General features: G+C 47.3%; 1 protein-coding gene across 1 annotated transcript in view; it reads right to left on the reverse strand.

Annotated features, from left to right (window-relative positions):
- Positions 1 to 18,843, reverse strand: part of Dync1h1 (dynein cytoplasmic 1 heavy chain 1) — a 67,337-nt gene extending 48,494 nt beyond the window's left edge. Inside the window, exons 1-9 of the mRNA XM_052185016.1 lie at positions 18,405 to 18,843; positions 8,509 to 8,596; positions 6,583 to 6,756; positions 6,196 to 6,451; positions 5,748 to 5,934; positions 3,252 to 3,523; positions 2,936 to 3,163; positions 1,172 to 2,248; positions 507 to 686 (exon numbers count right to left, since the gene is read on the reverse strand). Of these exons, the coding sequence (XP_052040976.1) occupies positions 507 to 686; positions 1,172 to 2,248; positions 2,936 to 3,163; positions 3,252 to 3,523; positions 5,748 to 5,934; positions 6,196 to 6,451; positions 6,583 to 6,756; positions 8,509 to 8,596; positions 18,405 to 18,654 (2,712 nt within the window). The 5' untranslated portion in view covers positions 18,655 to 18,843. The remainder of the gene's footprint in view (positions 1 to 506; positions 687 to 1,171; positions 2,249 to 2,935; positions 3,164 to 3,251; positions 3,524 to 5,747; positions 5,935 to 6,195; positions 6,452 to 6,582; positions 6,757 to 8,508; positions 8,597 to 18,404) is intronic.

Raw genomic sequence — 18,843 nt, forward strand, 5'->3', positions numbered from 1 at the left:
CCTTTGCTTAGGCCTCTAGCGACATGTCCTCTCCAAATGAGTAAGAAAAGCTACCGTGGCTCTGGCCTCATCCTTTAACAGCCTCAGGTGTGGAGGGGCAGCTGTCAGAGAAGGGTGCCTCAAGGCTTACGGCCCGAGGAATAGATCCAGGCTGAGCAAGACCCTCATCCCACCAAGGCACGGCTATCACTGCTACCAAAAAGGAAAATAAACAAAACAAAACAAACCTTAAGTCACATGAACAAGAAGGAAAGACCAATAGGAAGTTGTCAAGTATCCAGGAAAAGGAGGAACTCTCCTCTGCATCCAACACCTTGTTCCCAGCTGAGCACTGCTGGGACAGGGACCATTTGGCTGTGGCATTAGCTGAGGGATTCTGGCAGAACTGGACCAGTCAAGTAAGTTATCTAGGAAACCACTTTCCAGAGAAGCTAAAGGCCATCTCTAACAGGGCGGGCCACGCCCACAGGGACGGCTCAGTGTCTGGTCCATTCAGCGGTACGCACCTCCATGTCCAGCTTGTTGACCCAGATGGGCAGGTTGGAGTAAGAGTGCAGGTTGAGGTCGTCCACTGCTTTCTGCACTCTGTTCAAGATCTCAGAGAACGTCTTGTGATCATACATGCAGGTTTCCAAGGAACGGACTTCCAGGTCTATTTTTTCTTCAATAATCAGTAGGTCGTCCACCTAGAGGAGAGTGCATTTAATATGAAAGCATTGGTTTACTCTGTGGCTTATTCGTGTTCCTTTCATGAAGGACTCTGCTCAGTATAGAGAATCCCCGCCATCAACAACCTCAGCTGCTGGAGTGAAGATGTTTGTGTCCCCTGTGTGGCCCAGAGAGGAAAAGGAGGGGCCGGGAACACCACCAGCATCTTTCTTCCCTCTGCCCTGCCCATGGAAACAAGCACTCCCACTGCAGGTCTGGAGACACCTCTCCCTCTCACCGTATCCCCTGCCTATCAGCCTCCAATCTCCTCTATCTGGGTTTCTCAGGGTGTCACTCGGCAGCATTCCTAAAGCCCCACTCCATCTGTCAACAGCCAGAAAACGTCTTTTCTCCTACAGCTCCAAGGGCCTTAGTTCAATTTTACAGACTGCTGTGGAGAACTAGTGTGTTTCCTGACTTACCGACTGATTCAACCACGGATGCTGAAGGTAAGTCAACTTACCTTCTCTTGGAAGTTGAAAACCGTCTCTGCCAGGCGCTGCACATAGGGATCGAGTTTGTAGGACTCCCACACCAATACGATGCCTTCTGCGATCAAGGCCTGTACCTCCTTCTTCAGGCCGGCCACTAACAGTGAAATGGTATTGCGTTCCTCCACCTTCTCACAGGTACGCTCATAAGTCCGGACGCTTTCAATCAGTGAGATGGCAAATGGGTAGAGCTGGTTGGCTTGGTGAGCCTTGTTCACAATTGCAAGTGGCACTCGGAAGCCAAGCCACTTGAGGTTCCGCACTTCTTTGGAGAGTGTTATGATCTCTGGAAGGAAGTTCACCTTTAGCTTGAGGACATTCCCAGTACGGCCCCGCACTCGAGCGCTCTCAATGGTGAAGATGCGCCCTGAGACACCAAGGTTGCGTTGCTGAACCTTCCTCGCCCAGTCATCAAAGATTTCCTGGGTGTTGAGCTTCATTCGGAAGCTGTCTCCATCCTGTTTCAGCTTCTGCCCTTCCACATGGTTCTCCCAACCCTTGCCCAGGACATCTTCCACTCGCTTCATGTAGGCGGTGAGCTGTCTGTCAATCTGTTTAGCCCAGATGATAGACCCTGACACAGGGGGCAAGTCACGGACGTGACTCATTTTGCAAGCCTGGCTTTGTGGGTACTGGACCTTAAACTTGTCATGCAGAGACTCGATGTCATCTTTCACACGTTGGATCAGCTGGGTCTGGTATTCACGAATGGCCCCTCGGATGTGTGGGCGGACAAACAGTGCATTGAACCTGGAGAAAATCCTGAACATCTCATTGGCGTTCTTGGCTGTGCCGAGCTGATCTCGGAGGCGGGCAGTGATGCGGGTCTCCACACGGTCGATCCTCTCATCGTATCTTTTCATCGCGGCCTCCCAGGCCTCCGTCCCTTCTTTGGAAACATCCAGACCATCTACCTCCTTGACATTCTCATAGGCCAGATTCACCTCCTCGATGGCGTTGGCATCTGCAGCATCAAAGAGGACCTCGGCCACCTTCATGTCTTGGGGTTCAGGTGCCTCTCCTTGGTTCTGTTGTGCAACTGCTGTGACCTAAAACAAAAGATTTGCAAGAAAAAATATTTGCAAATGAAGTTTTCTGTCATAGCCACAGCACAGGAATTCTTGTGCACCAATACCGACTTTAAACCTTCAGTATTTTATAATCAATTCAGCTATCAGCACACTATGCTCCCTGCAGATTTCTGTCTTTACTGTATTTTTTCTTTTCTTTTTCTTTCTTTTTTTTTTTTAAGAGGAAAGAACCAGTGAAAATGTAGAGGGAATGAAAACAGGAGTGAGACACACACAGGGTTGGGGAGCAGCTCAGCAACAGAGCACGGGACCAGAAGCACAGGACGGTGGAGTCAATCCCCAGAATGGAACAAAACAAAACAAAACACCCCACCCCAAAAGCATACAAAGAAAAGAGGTACCACTGAATTCTTTTAATAAAGCTTAGAGATAAACAGTAATTCCCCATAATTTATTTTGGTGCATTACTGAAAGATTGCTGACGTCACATACTACAATATAATGGCCAGGCGTCTGCTCTGAGCTGTACCCATGCAGGGGACACTGAGTATTCAGATACTCAGAACAACAACACAGCGCAGCCTCAGGATGACAAGTGACAAAAGGAAATGAAAGAAAAACAAAGTACCAGGTGGTCAGTTCTTTCAAAGAATTACACAGAGGCAGCAAAGCAAGGAGGACTCTGAGCTGCTATGACAGACATACCTGTGGCCTCAGGACTCTGACAATGACAGCTCTCAGCTGTTCATGCTGGCGGCGGAACTTCCTCATCTGGTCAAGGCGGGCCTGAAGCTTCCGGTGAGCGGGGCTGATGCGCCACACCATCTTCAGGTTCTCCTCCCTCTTCCTCTTGACGATGTCTCTCAGCAGCACCTGGAGCTTCTCATACTCGTCATCCCACGTCTGGAAGACTTCGAAGCAGGCCACCATGACCTGTGCAACAATTGGGAGATGGCTGGTCACTCACTAATTCATCCTGATTGCACTGGCTCAGAGTGGTTTCCTAAAGACCACAACTTACTTTTTCAAATTCTTCATAAGCTACATGCATCAACTTCCTAGTGCCCAAGACTTTGAGCAACTGAGAACTCAAGTCTCTGGAAATTGCCTCCACAAGACGAAGGGCACGCTGAATGGGGTATTTTGTGTTTCGGATCTTTCTTAGATGTGTAAAAATTGCAACAAGTGCCTGCCTTATCTTGTCCAGCTCAGTGGCAGACAGCAAGTCATTCAGGGGGAAGTCTTTCATCAGAGGGTTGTAGTCATTCACTGTCTCCAATGCCTGCTTGAGACCTAGATTGACAAAGACAGTTAATGGCTTTCACGTCAAGTCACAAAATCAAGTAAACTATGTCTAAACTATGAAATGCACTTTGATGCTGAAAATATTTTAGTTCTAGAAAAGTCATTCACGGTATTTCAAACATACAAACAAACATCTCTAATGGACTCAGTTTTCTTAGGGGTGCAGTTGAAGCCAGGTATAGAGGTAAAAGAGCCTTTAATCCCAGCACTTGGAAGGCAGAGACAGGTGGAATTCTGAGAGTTCAAGGCCAGCCTGGTCTACAATGCAAGCTCCTGGACAGCCAGGGCTACACAGAGAAGCCCTGCCTGGGTGCAATGGGGGAGTAGAGTTGGGCTGAAAGGGATCAGCAGTTAAGAGCACTGGCTGGTCACAGAGGACCTGGGCTTTGGTTCCCAGCACCCACCCGGCAGCTTACAACCACCCTAACTTTTCAGATCCAGAGAATTCATCTTCTTCTAGCCTCAGTTCAGCACCATGCACACACATGGTGCACATACACACAAGTAAGCAAACATTTACATACAATAAAAATAAGCAACTCTCCTGCATCCTAACTTAGTTAGCTTCCTTCACGGGCTAACACTTTATATCTTACTTTTAGTACTATCTATATGTTTTACTTTAATAATTAAATTTAGAGAAACTTCAGTATTGTCAGCTTTGAGAACACTCACTCATGGCTACATTTATGTGTCATTATGAACATGGAATCTTAGGAAAACTGGTTTTTGGTCTACTTCTTCCTTTGACATACGATTTTTGAATGTATTAGGGAAGAAAGCCTTCAAAGCAAGCTGGTTATCCTAGTACTGGGGAGGTAGAGACAGGATGATCAGGAGCTGAAGGCCAGCCTGGGCTACAGAGGAAGCTTGAGGCCAGCTTGGGCTATATGACTATTACATTAAAAACCTAGCTTAAAAAAAAAAAAAGGGAAAAAAGATTCAGAGATGTTTTGAAGAATAGGGTCAAATGAGCACATCCGTGCTGGTGAATGCCCGCCCTATCACCATTGTTTACGGTGGTCATGACAAGACACTTACTTAAAAAGAGGGGAGAGAACAGATGGGGCTCACTCACTTGATTTCTGTGGCTATGGAGCCCATAGAAATGCTTCACAGATTATGTCTGGCCAAACATTTCTGTGTTCGGTGCACACCAGTGCAACTCCACTCCCACAGTTCTTACTAAGAGGCGAAGTAGATAATCTACTACAGACTTGGGGACTGGACCCGAGACCTGTGCTCGCTAGGTAAGCACTCTACCGTCAAGCTCCATTCATATCCCCCGGGTTTCTGGAAACAAGGGTCTTGCTATGTAGAACAGCTGCCCTTGACTTAGAATCCTACCCCTCCCTCCAAAGCTCTGGGAGTAGGTTGGGGACAGCTCAGTGGGAGGACAGTCACTCAATTCCTGAGAGACACTGGGTCACTTCTCCACACTCGGGGACAGGGAGAGCAAGTGCTGAGGCTGAGGTGTGGACAGCGTGCCCGGCCTGAATTTAGTCACCACGTGGGATAAGGAGGAGGGGAACAGAAGGGAAAGGAGCAGGAGAGAAGAGGGAAAGCGACATGGTTGCTTCCTCCTTCCTCAGCTCTGGGCAGTGGCTGTCTCCTGGCTGACTGAAAGCTCACAACCACACAGTGAGGAGACAGGAGAACAAGTCCCAGGGCTCACTAGCCTCGGGCCTGGAAACTGTCTTAGCTTCTCAAAAGCCATTAGGGAAAAGAAATTCGCAGGTGAGTAGGACAGTCCTAGACTTTTATTCTGTAGCATTGAGGGCAAGAGGAGGCAAGAAACAGGAAAGAGTTAGGAATTACAACGGTAGTGTTTAGGGGGTGTCCCTGGTGCAGTGCTTGTCTGACACATAAAAGGCTGGGCCTAGGGCTGATCCCAAACTGCATCTACTAATTTTCATTTAAACCATCAAAGACCTTAAGAAGGAAGGTCACAGCCGGGCGGTGGTGGCGCACGCCTGTAATCCCAGCACTCTGGGAGACAGAGGCAGGCAGATTTCTACGTTCGAGACCAGCTTGGTCTACAGAGTGAGTTCCAGGACAGCCAGGGCTATACAGAGAAACCCTGTCTCGAAAAAACCAAATCCAAAAAAAAAAAAAAAAAAAAAAAAAATCAAATCCCCCCCTTCCCCCAAAACCAAAAAACAGGAAGGAAGGTCACCAACTTATGCACCTGGCCTCTGGTTCTGGGTTTTACCTGTGTCGGTGTCAAAACTGACAGTGGCATGGAAACGCTTTCCGTGCTTCAAGATGTCCAGGGTCAGGAGCACCTCTGGGCTCTCCCGCTTTTCCTGGATGCGGTACAACGCACGTTCCAAGTTTAGCCAAAAGCTGATTTCCTGCAAGGCAGTTCCTGATGCTGGATCTCGGTCAAGCTTGGTCACCTTTGAAGACAAGATGACAGGGTCTGGTAAATCTCAAGTTGATCCCTCCCTGATACAAGGGAAGGATTTGGTCTGAAGCCTGGCCAGATGGCTGCCCAAGTGTTCTCTCAGTTCGCAGTATGCTTACTGCTCTGCCCAGACGCTGGCACTGCGGAACAGTCCTAGATGTTCAAGCTACACAACAGAAGAGCTTGGGCCAGCCGCCCACAGACATTAAAGGGCACGTCATCTCACATGGGCTGTCAATTATAGTGACCTTACCTTTTGAATTTCTCGGATCCACCGATTAACTCCAGACTGTAATTGGTTAAGAAAAGTTGGGTCTTCAACCTTATCACCAAAATCTGTAACTTTGGGCTTTTCTCCACGCTCATAGCACTGCTTGGCAACATTGGTGATGATGGGATGAATTGGCAAGCTGATCTCCGGGATCTCAATGTTCTGCTGCAGGTGAAGGAGCCCCATCTCAAGCTCTGCGATCTTCTTCTCAACTGAAGGAGCCATCTTATCACCATCCCTACAAAGACAGAAGCATCTCAGAATGAGCAGTACTGGCCTTTGAAGCACATTATTTAAAGTCTGTTAAGTATCAATGAGATACCTTTGTGACTCAATGGAGCCACGCTGCTTTGAGAAAGCAGTGCTTACCTGTCTGCTTTGCCAGACTCTCTGATGTAGGACTTAAAGAAAGGAGCCACTGCATTGCTGATGAAAGAGTGCAGTGTCTCATATGGCGAGTCTTCACTCAGAGTGAGGACCCGGAGCTGGGAAGACACTGGCTTGTCTGCATCAATCACTGGGGCTCGTTTGATGAACGCCAAGCTAAGGAGCCAAAGGAGAAAGCAGGCAGACGAGTCACACTTTAAATTAGTCTTTTTTTTTTTTTTTTTTTTTTTTTTTTTGGTTTTTTCGAGACAGGGTTTCTCTGTGTAGCCCTGGCTGTCCTGGAACTCACTCTGTAGACCAGGCAGACCTCGAATTCAGAAATCTGCCTGCCTCGGCCTCCCAAGTGCTGGGATTATAGGCGTGTACCACCACGCCCAGCTTTAAATTAGTCTTAACAATTATAGCTTTTGTGTTGAAATTAAATTAAAATTACATTAAGAACAGACTGAGCTGGGTGTGGTGGTACATGCCTTTAATCTCAGCAAGTTTCAGGCCAGCCAGCAATACAGAGTGAGACCCAGTCTCAAACCAACCAAAAACCAGACTGAATGGGTATTTTTCTAGCTGTGACTGTCCTTTTCCACTGTGGGACAATGACTGTACCCTGTATCAGGACATGGTTATAGCATGTCCCCATGACAAAGGCAGCAACTGGGCTGGCAGGATTCATAGTTCTGGTTTAAAACCAACCTATTCAAGCAACTCTAAGCCGCACATCAATCCTCCCTAAGGTGCACATGTAGCTGTGAACTGTCATGTCAAGTCTTTAATAAAATCTGCGCCTGCTGAACTGGCCATTTCTCCTAGCTCCACTTGTAGTTTCTGAACTCTTCCCCATCTCTAAGCACACGTCAACTAGATTTCCTATTTCCCTAAATATATTACAAGGGCCAGTCAGACAGTTCAGGGGCTGATGCCAAGCCAACCAGCCTGTGTTCAATCCCGCTCCCACCCTAAATCCTCCACCCTGGAACCCACAGGGCGCAAGTAGAAGGAAGTTCTTGTAGGCTGCACTGCGAAAGATGGGAAACTGAAGAAAAATTTGACCTAGGTATTTTTGTAGTCCTGGTTAGGAAGTGTTCTATCACATGCACCATCCCAGGGGTGGCAAACACTGGCAGATTCTATCTAGGAGGCTATCCACTATCCACACAAGTCTCCTATACCCTTCGTTTTCCTTTTTCTTCTCAGACAGTTATTTTCTCCTATGTAGACCAGGCTAGCTCCAAGCATTAGATCCCCTGGCTCCAGCCTCCTAAATGCTGAGGCTATAGTGCATACCACTATACCCTGCAACTCCTCTGTAGTCTTGAAATTGCTTAAGTTTTGACTGCTAATGCAGAATAATGAGTTTTCATACATGGGAACTTGAAAGTTCCTACTGTTCAGAAGTTGATACAACTTTCTGAAAGGTAATCTGGCAACATGAATTAAAACTTTAATGATGCCTTTCTTTTGAATGGGTAATATGCTCTTGAAGGATTTATCCTGAAAAGAACCAGGCCTGTGTGCAGGAATGCTCACTACTCATTTATAATGACAAAATAAAAGCAAAGAATATTAAATCAAAGAATTAATTTCAGCGAGTTTCAGGCCAGCCAGCAATACAGAGTGAGACCCTGTCTCAAACCAACCAAAAACCAGACTGAATGGGTATTTTTCTAGCTGTGACTGTCCTTTTCCACTGTGGGACAATGACTGTACCCTGCATCAGTACAATCAGATTGAAACCTGAAACTCCTGGTCAGTAAACAATAGCTCAAATCTGAGAGCAGTACCACACACAACAACTAGAACTGGAAAGCTTTAGCCTTTACACTGACGCAGGAATCTTGTTCATGGTGTGCTCATGTGCAGTAGACCTGAGGTGCGGTCTCACAGTGGCACAGGTACACTCACACTACTTACCTGTTGGACTTCACCCCGTAATGAATGTCTATGTTGATGTTATAGGAAATGAATTCTTTCTCCTCCTCTCCTTCATCACCCACGTCCTCTGTAAATCATAATAACAGTGTTACCAAATTCACATTGATAGTTCTCATCTATCAAGTCTTAAAGACTGATCCTCACCCCACTCCACCTCACTCCTGAAGTCCCAACGTGCTGGCTCTACCTGCTTTTCCGACTCCTAAATCGGGCTTTTGTTTGCTGCGTGATCTTGGGGACAAGGAGCTGACTGTATCTTCCAGGCAGTAACAAGTGCCTGGGTTGTTGGAAGATTAGTAAGAGGATACAAGTGAAGTCTCAGAGATACGGGTAGTTCCAATAGTTTCTGCAAAATTCTGGCCACTAGACTCACACTCCGTGCCCCCAGCGTACAAGTCTCTTTCCGTCCCAGTGCAGTCTGTTCGGCTGTCTATTAAGTTCTTTTTTTTTTTTTTTTTTGGTTTTTTGGAGACAGGGTTTCTCTGTGTAGCCCTGGTTGTCCTGGAACTCACTCTGTAGACCAGGCTGGCCTCGAACTCAGAAATCCACCTGCCTCTGCCTCCCAGAGTGCTGGGATTACAGGCGTGTGCCACCAACGCCCAGCGCCTATTCAGTTCTTACTGCATGACGCAACAGCATCTCCATGCCGCCCAATCAGCCCCAGGCTGGCAAGGCCACTAGCCCTGTTTTCCAGGTGCAGAGTGTAAGTAAATGATCCCTGAGACACTCAGCTGGGAGGCATGGGAATGCAGAGGCCTACGGTTCCACAGGAACTTTCCACCAGAACACAGCAGGGCCAGGCTAAGGGTGAAGCCCACCCCAGCAGAAGACCGCTGACAAGAAATACCTGAAAAGTCAGTCAGTCACCCAGCTTTTCCTTTGCTCTGTCAAGTACCCATCAACCTGTTGTGGGCTGCACACAGAAGTGTCTCTTCCACCCAAGCTAACGGAAGGCGTGGAACATGTAGGGTCCACACAGCACAGGAGCCACAGAGAAGCTTATTGGAACTTAGCATGCAACCTCCTTAAGAGGCAGCGAGCCAGACTTCTATACTGAAAATCAAAACTATAGAAAACATCTGTAAAAATGATACGGGTGTGGTGCCACAGGAAGGTCGATCTTTGTGAGTTCAAAGCCAGCATGGTCTACATAGTTAGGTTCGAGCCAGCAAGGCTATATAGTGAGACTCTATCTCAAAATACTAAGACTATAAGATAGTGCAAATTTCTCTACCAATAATCTCCAAGACATTTGAACATTCTAGCTAGATTGTTTACAATGATTCACAGTATATTCTCTCATTCTCATCCCCCCCCCCCCAATAGGGTTTCACTGTATAACTCTGGCTGGCCTAGAACTCACTATGAAAAGCAGTCTGACTTTGGACTCACAGGTACCTGCTGACCTCTGCTTTGAGTGCTGAGATTAGAGGAACGAGCTACCAGGCCTCAGCCTCATCTGCATTAAAGAGCCAAGAGGCAGGGAAAACACACACCCAACAGAGGACCCAGGAGTGGCTGAGCGCGGTATGGACGACATTCATGAGCAGAGAAGGGCACAGGACCCTGACCTGGGCACTCTCAGAGGCTTCTTTTAGCAATTAAACGTTGAAATTCAAGCATAAACGACAGAGTCTAAAAAGGGACTGAGGGAGAGGAGGCCATCTTAACTGGAAGGGAGTGGAGGAGGGAGTGGATGGAGACCTTGGGGAGCAGGGGGAGAACGCAGGAAATGACGCCTATGTATTCACATGCTAGAATGAAAATCACCTTTGTAAACCAACTTTACACAGTTCATGCCTAAAGGCACGATATGTAAAGTCTCTATTAAGAGACCCTTTTCCCAAACAACTGTTTTGATGACTTTTAGAAAGGGAAGGAAGAAGTAGGTGGAAGAACTTTCTAGTATGCCTAGTACTACCTCTTGTCTTTTAAAATATCTACTGTCATCATGTAGGAGTTGGCATTTTCCAACAGTACCTGGAAGGCCTCAGGCACAAAAAATACAGGGCAGTGCCCACCCCAGAGAATGCACGTCACCTCTTCTAGGCCCAGAGTCCCTGCACTTGACTGTGTGCACACTCTGTATCCCACCTGAGGAAAGAGACAGTGCCGTGTGGCGGGGCTGAAAAGGAGCCCTTGAAGCTGGGCGGTGGTGGCGCACGCCTGTAATCCCAGCACTCCCAGCACTCCGGGAGGCAGAGGCAGGCTGATTTCTGAGTTCGAGGCCAGCTTGGTCTACAGAGTGAGTTCCAGGACAGCCAGGGATATACAGAGAAACCCTGTCTCAGAAAAAAAAAAAAAAGGGAAAAAAAAAAAAACCCCAAACAACCAAAAAACACACAAAACAAAAAACAAACAAACAAAACAAAACAAAAAAAGAAAAAAAGAAAAGGAGCCCTTGTAGGTACTGAGCGCTGGCATCTTTCCACTGCATGGCCGCTCCAGCATCAGTAGTCAGCTGTCTAAGAGCCTGGAGCATGACCACCAAGAGATGTCACCCAGGGCTACAGAGGGGCGAGCGCCCAGCACTGAGCCTGGACCATTCATCCAGATTCTGAAGCCAGACTTTGCCAAGAGATCCAACACCATTCCTCTTGTGCAGAGCCCACCCTGGCCGGCCAAGCAAATGGCTCTAGCATACCTACGGTGGTTTATAATTTTTTTAACTTTAAAAAAATTATTGAAAAAAAGTTTATAAAGCTTTTCAACCACTCAGATCTATATTACAAGATATAGATATATTACAAGATACATTATATTACAAAACCCTGCAGTCTGGAAGTAGTCACACCTATGCCTGCTATCTCTAATTGCAAGCCTAAGACAAAGCACATAAAGACGTGTCCTAAACTGTAGCTGTTAAGGCAGTGGATTAAGAAATACTGTCTGGCTGAGCTTGGTGGCCCAAGCCTTTAATTCCAGCAGAGGCAGGCAGATCTCTGAGTTTGAGGCCAGTCTGCTCTATAGAGTAAGTTCCAGGACAGCCAGGTTGTTTACCCAGGGAAACCCTGTGTGAAAAAAACTACAAAAAAAGGAAGAAAAAAACAAAACAAAAAACAGAACAAAACAAAACAACCTGTCTCAGTTTTCTAAACTTTCCACAATCATATAAAATGCATCACCAAATACCATTCCAGCAACATGGACAATAAAAGAAGATTCTACAACCACCTAAAAGAAATGTCTGACACACTGCAATCTTTAAATTATTTGTTCTCCAATGACCATCACCACACAAATGCAATCACAGAAGAGAGAGGCCAGACAGGGTCTCAGCCTGCGGCCTGTACGTCCTGATCCAACAGGCTCCACCGCCCACTGCAGGTATGAGTCGGGGCTTGGTAGCAAATGCTGCAGTCCAACACTAGGAGCACTGCAGTGCGGCAGAAGCGGCTCAGGCTGGCTCAGGGAAGGCACGCCCAATGACATAATCCCCAGACAGGAAGAACTCGAAGACAGACCTGCTGCTCTGGTGAAATTCCAGCACCCCTAAGAATAACTTGGGGAAGTCATTACCAGTTGGTCAGAGAAACACATCTGGATCAGTCTTGTATATACAAGTTCCTAATAAATTCAGAAATCAAAGTCTGAATATGCCCAAACCCCACTTCAGATTATGTTCGATAAATTATCAAATATGCTTGATAGCATATACCTGTGATCTCAGCACTGGGGAGGAAGAGGCAGGAGGATCACCACAACTTCCAGTCAGTCTGGTCTACAGAGTTACAGGTCATCTCCAGAGCTGTGTGTTTGTGGTGGCTCTCCCTTTTGTCACTCTGTAAATTATTAATCTTCTAAATAGTAAAAAGGAAGCTGACTTTCTATTTCACAAAGGCATTTAAAGGCGAGGGAAGGACACTGGAACATTCCCTGCTAACAATGGGAAGCAGCCCACCTACAGACACGACCTACATGTTTTGTCAGGGTGGCACACTTCACTAAATCTCCAATCAGTGTCCTGGTGTCTGTGGATTGCTGGCTAACACACTCAACACAGGTGGAAGAATCCAATGGCAGGGCTCAGAAGCGCTGCCCCCAACCCTGGTCCTGAACTGCATGCTGCGCTGGGCCACACTGGTGGACACCGCCCAGGCGGCAGCAGCATCTAGACGAGCACGCTTCCTTCCGCAGACAGATCAATACATCCCAAACTACTGTGCAAAGTAGGAGCCTGCTGTCTTGGTGGAGCTCAGCTGCTGAACAACCCGCACTGCCCTCACCTGAGCAAGCATCTCCACGTGTGCTGCCTGGCAGGAGGGAAGGGAGGACGCCTGTCGCTCCCTCCAGCCTTCTGCCACCCAGAGCAGGTGAAGGCATTCACTCACCCACACCCACACCAAGTGACTCCTTACAAGGTTCTGGGTTTTTCTTTCATCTTCTTTCCCCTTTAAAATCTAAAACTGACCAATACTGTATCATGATGGTCGCCATTGCCACACAGACCCTCTGATGTGACAGCTTTAACTTTATCCCTTTCTTATCTCTGGTGCCGAAGACCATGATTTCCCTGCCACACCACCCCCACGTTGGCAGTGGGTTAAGAACTCCAAGAAAGGCGGGTTCTCTCAACCTGACAGCTTACATAGAAGCATCCTTTCAGGTGCGTGAAGGATCCCACTTACTTCTCCTAATGAACTGAAGTTTGTTGAAAAAGACAGTCACTAACGCCTAGTACTCAGGACTTCTCTTCTGGAGCCAAGGTCTTACACAGTCTAGGCTGGCCTTGGATTCAGCCCTGAACTGATCCTCCTGGTCCCTCCTCTCCAGTGCTGAGGCTATGGACGTGGACTACCAGGTACTGGGGATCAACCCAAAGGCTATCTATATAAGCCTGCCAACCTCATATATATCCCAGTCCTAAGGACTCAGTACTTTTTCAGTTAATATTAATTTAGAAGAAAAATAACTGAGGTGAAATAGACTAAAAGAGACATTCTTTTTTTGTTAAAATAACTATTTATTATAGGTGTATGGGTGTTCTGCCTGTATGCATGTGTACCACTTGTCTGGTGCCCACAGAGGCTAACAACGGCTCTTTTGAGTTACCATGGGCAGTACTCAGTCTTAACCTCTGAGTCGTCCTTCCAGTACCAAACATTCCCACCTCAGTAAATGCAGTGAAAAACTGCAGAGACTAGTCTCAGAGTCCTTTGAAAATCCTTTTCATCAAAACCCTGCTCTCAAGGATCAGGGATCTATTTGAAAGTGGAGATGGAGGGCTGGAGAGATGGCTCAATGGTTAAGAGTGCTGACTGCTCTTCCAGAGGCCCTGAGTTCAATTCCCGACAACCACATGGTGGCCCATTTGTAATGGGACCCGATGCCCTCTTCTGATGTGTCTGAAGACAGCTACAGTGCAGCGATGGGAAACGTGAGCCAAAAGTGGTGGAGACTTCGGCGGAAAGGTATCTTCCAGACACAGCAGGACTGATGCACACACGCACTCAGAGACAGTGGCAGCACGCACAGGCTCAAGCTAGATGCAGACCCAGCTCAGTGAAAGGGAAGGGACACAGGCTCCACGCCCAGTTAAGGAGCACTGTGCAATTAATTAATACTGGCTGGTAAAGTGAAAACCAGTTCTCTTCAATGAAGTCTCACTTGGTAATCAACTACACTTCAAGATGGGCCTATGCCTAGAAGCAGTTGGCCAACAAAACAAACTCCAAGGTATTCTTTGTGGACTCTGATTCATCTTACCATGTTTTGGTATTTTCTGTCTTATTAGTCTTTTGTGCGAGTTTCGTGTTTGAAAGAGGAAAAAATAAACCCACAAAACTGGATGGGTAGAAAGATGGGAGGATCTGGAGAAATTGGGGGGAAGAGAAAGTATAATCAAAATATATGGAAAATGTCTTAAATTAAAAAAAAAAAATAGCCGGGCAGTGGTGGTACACACCTTTAATCCCAGCACTCGGGAGGCGGAGGCAGGCGGATTCCTGAGTTCGAGGCCAGCCTGGGCTACAGAGTGAGTTCCAGGACAGCCAGGGCTGCACAGAGAAACCCTGTCTGGAAAAAGCCAAAAATAGAAGGAAGGAAGGAAGGAAGGAAGGAAGGAAGGAAGGAAGGAAGGAAGGAAGGAAGGAAGGGAAAAGAAAAGGAAAGAAAAGGAAAGAAAAGGAAAGAAAGGAAAGAAAGAAAGAAAGAAAGAAAGAAAGAAAGAAAGAAAGAAAGAAAGAAAAAACAACTCTCTTTCTAAGCAGGGTCTAGGGGTCCCAGCCGGCTCTTCATCCCTTGTCCCACTGCCCCGCGCACTCCCACATGCCTTGCTGTAGACTACCAGCACACTGACAGCTTGCCAGGGAACCCACTGACAGATTCCTTCTAGTACTGAGAGATTATGGGAATGTTATAGAAAGCTTTTCTTGTTGATTCATTCATTATTGTATTCACCATTTCAGATGATTAGTCTAGAAGGGAATGCAGGCTCAACATCCAGTCTGAAAACTGATTTCAGGTTAGAGGCAAAAGTCGTTCTTGAAGGACCTCTAGTCTCAGCACTCTGCAGCAACTCAGAACTATGTTTCTATGAAGCTGGGAACCTAAAAGGCTCTATGGGAAATATAAAAATGTGAAAATTCTTTTACACTCCGGTTCCCAGCCAACTCTGGACTAAGAGTGACTCCCCTAAATTACCTGCCCTAGAAACACTGGTCTGCCAGTTCGAGGCACGCATACTAAGAACAGCCATATCCCAGTAGTGAAGAACAACTCCCAAGTCTAAGGATACAGGCAAGTGAGAGTAACTGTGTGGCACACCACACACACACTCACACACACACTCAGCACCACATCATCCCTGCTGAGCACTCACAAAGCTGGAGGACACCAGTCACAGAGGCCAGCAGTTCCATTCCCACAGATCCCACCAACTCACCAGGGACAAAGCACAAGAAAACCCTGCATAGTAGGAAGAAGTGCTACAGAATCATCTTTACTGTGTAAACCATCCAGTTCAGGATCAAACACCTTTTTATCTAAAAGAAAACAATCTCCCTCAGACTAGGAATTTCAGAAAGGAGATTTCTCAGTGAAAAATCTCATTTGCTGACCTGCTGACAATGCTCTATCAAAAGCTGCTGCTAAATCACCATCTTTGTTTTATACTTTGATGATTTATGTACTTTAAGGCAAAGTTTCTAAGTAGCTGGGGTAGCTTTAAAAAAATAACTTATTTTTTAAAAAGCTCCTATATATTTGGTACAAGTGTTTAGAATGTCTTTACCGTAGTGAAGGGAGGCTGGAGATACAGCATAGCTGGTGAGGCGCTCGCTCACCTGGCACATGGGATCCTGCGTGCTTTCCCCAGCACCACAGGAAAAACTGACAATGGGAGCCAATGCCCTTAGCACTGGGGGCGGAGGCAGGACGAGCAGAACTTCCAGGTCATCCTTGGGTACATATAAGTTTGGGTTCACCTTAGGCTACCTGAGACTTTTACTCACCTTTCATTGCAATCAACTATTGCCTGCACATATCTGACTAAGTGTGCAAAGCCAATGTGAACTCCAAAGAATTACCTAACCCAAGCCCTCCTACCAAGGACCCTGAGACTGTCTAGGCCTAGGTGCCTAGTTCAGTGTTAGACTGTGTGCTTAGCAGCCTCCAGGAGGAAGAGATTAGGTAAACTCTGTGAGTTGAGGTCAGCCTGGTCTACAAAACTTCAGGCCACCATTAGCTACACTGTGAGACTACTCAAACAAGCAAACAACCAACAACAACAACAACAACAACAACAAAAAGGGTGTGCTTAGCATGTGCAACATCCCGGACTCAATCCCCAGCACAGGTAACACAGATGCTAACAAGGAGACCTTAAGGCATCAACTTGAATTTAAAAGGATGAGATGGGGGATTTGCTGAGGAGAGACAGGGAAGGGGGACAATATTTGAAATGTAAATTAAAAAAAATAACCGAAAAAAAAAATCGTTCCCTATGTTTCTGTAAGAGAACAAGAAATTAATGATATGTTAAATCACTAGGAATGCAAACAGGATTTTTACCAACATAGAAGAGAGTTATTTTGGTCTCAAGACCGTCAAATTCCTTAGTCAACTTTCAAAAGTGCAAGTCATTATGGAGCCTCGCTGGGATGCTGGATCATCCCTTTGCTCAAAGAAATGTGCACTGCGTAGACGCTGGTTCCATTCCACCCTTGATACAAGATGGACAGATATGAAAAAACAAATTGCTGATGACAGACCAAAGAGAAAAACTTGGGAATTTTTTTTCCATAAAGAGAAACCATGACTCATGGTTTTTGCGTGTTTTTATAATGAAATCACTAATTTCAATACACAAACTGTGCAGCAAAGAATATAAAAGAATTAGCTAGGGCCAAACTTCTCCAAATCTTTAAAAACATAGGTTAAAATTTATTTTAATAAAATGTATTTGCACACACCCCACAAAAGAGCAACAAAGTAGGGGTCAAAGGACTCACAGGGGCTCTGCTGAGGTAGGATTCCAGAAGACTTTCATTTCAGGTATGTTTCAATTTTTCTATAGTTACATGGTCTTCTGAACAAAACCAGATTTCCATGCAGGAATAAATAAAAACTCCAAATGTAAAGGAAACAACCTTCAGCATAGAACCCTAAACAGGCACTAATAGCATACTGCATTAAACATTCTGTGTTCGTCGAATATTTTGCTATATTCTAACTGCAGGCCCAAACCAAGGCCATGCTGAACATTTTGTAATTAAGAATAGCTTTTTAGCAGCTGGGCATTGGTGGGGCACACCTTTAATTCCAGCACTTGGGAGGCAGAGGCAGGGGGATTTCTGAGTTCGAGGCCAGCCTGGTCTACAGAGTGAGCTCCAGGACAGCCAGGTCTTCACAGAGAAACCCTGTCTTGAAAAAAACAAAACACACACACACACAACCCCCCAAAAACACCTTTAAGCGTTACAAAGTATCTGGAAGATACACCCATCCAAAGGGCAGCTACTCTGGTTTTCTCACGGACCCACACAGCCTTTGGAACTCTAAGAAACTTGGTAGCAAATATTCTCTGACCACCTTCAATCCCTAAGGGCTATTTTACTTTGCACATCTGATTCCTAGGGAAATGCCACACCCATTCACCAGCCTGTCACACAAGCTCCCCAGATGCTACAAAGTGGTTTTAAAGATTCAAGAAGGAAGGAATCCTGCAAGTAAGCTCCAGATTCCAGGTGAATCTAGGAATGTTGTGACCGTCTCTGCTGGAGGACACACCTGCAACGTGTCAGCTTTTGTGCCTCCTTCCCCAACTAGGTAAGCAACAGTTCTTAAGTCTTTGAAATCAGACTTTAAATGTTACAGGGCTGTCATTAGCGTCATCTAAGCAACAATTCCAAGCCATGACCAGCAAAACAGGCAATTTGGATTGGAAACTGGTATGTTGAGTCTAGTCTAAGGTCCGGTACTAGCTGGTGACCTTGGACCAGCCAAGGGACTCGGTTTCCTGGTTTGTAAAATAGGAAGATACACCCACTCAACAACGATGCTGTGAGGCCAATGGAGGCCTACGCGTAGGCAACCACAGATAGCAGAGATGCTGGGTGCCCAGGGCCTGCCCACTCCGGCTCCCGCCAACCTACCGGTGCCCGAGCCCACCCAGGGGCCAGGACCCAGGACCCAGGTTGCCCTAGACACATTCTTCCCAAAGCGAGCTAAGCGTGGACACGAATCGAAACCAAAAAAGCTCATGTGACTTTGGAGGCAGGGATGCGGCCCTGTGCCCAGCTGGGACCGGGAGACGCCGTCTCCACCCAACTCGGCCATCTTGAGAAGCCGCGGAGACAAAGCGACCCCACTGTGCGGGCGCTGGCGGTCCGGGCACCCTAGCGGCTCCACGCGACCGGGGAGGGGGCGCCGCGCACCTTTGAGGGTGGAGCGCTCCACCAGGACCGTGTGGACCTGCGGGTCTGACAGGAACTTGCGCATCTGCTCCAGGGCGCTCTTCTCCTCCAGCGCCGCCTCCAGCGCAGCCGGCGCGTCGCCGCCGTCCTCCAGCAGCAGCGGCACCAGCTTACGCAGGTGCTTCTGCAGCACCGCCACGTCCGCCACATTCTGCACCGCCGACACCTCCAGGCCGGCCGAGCCGTCCTCGCCGCCGCCTGGCTCCGACATGGCGGATCCGCGGAAGGGAGAGAGATTGAGATAGAGATAGCCGAGAGGAGCGGCCTCCGGCACGAGGGAGCAGTGAGCGAGGGGAACCGGCAGGCGACAGAAGACGCTGTGTCCGCTAGCCCGCGGCCGACTGCGGACAGCGGAGCCGGCTCCGCCCTAAAGGCCGCAGCTCCCGCCGGCCCCGCCCCG

The sequence above is a fragment of the Apodemus sylvaticus genome, chromosome 6 (assembly GCF_947179515.1).
Source record: "Apodemus sylvaticus chromosome 6, mApoSyl1.1, whole genome shotgun sequence".
NCBI classification, from domain to species: domain Eukaryota; kingdom Metazoa; phylum Chordata; class Mammalia; order Rodentia; family Muridae; genus Apodemus; species Apodemus sylvaticus.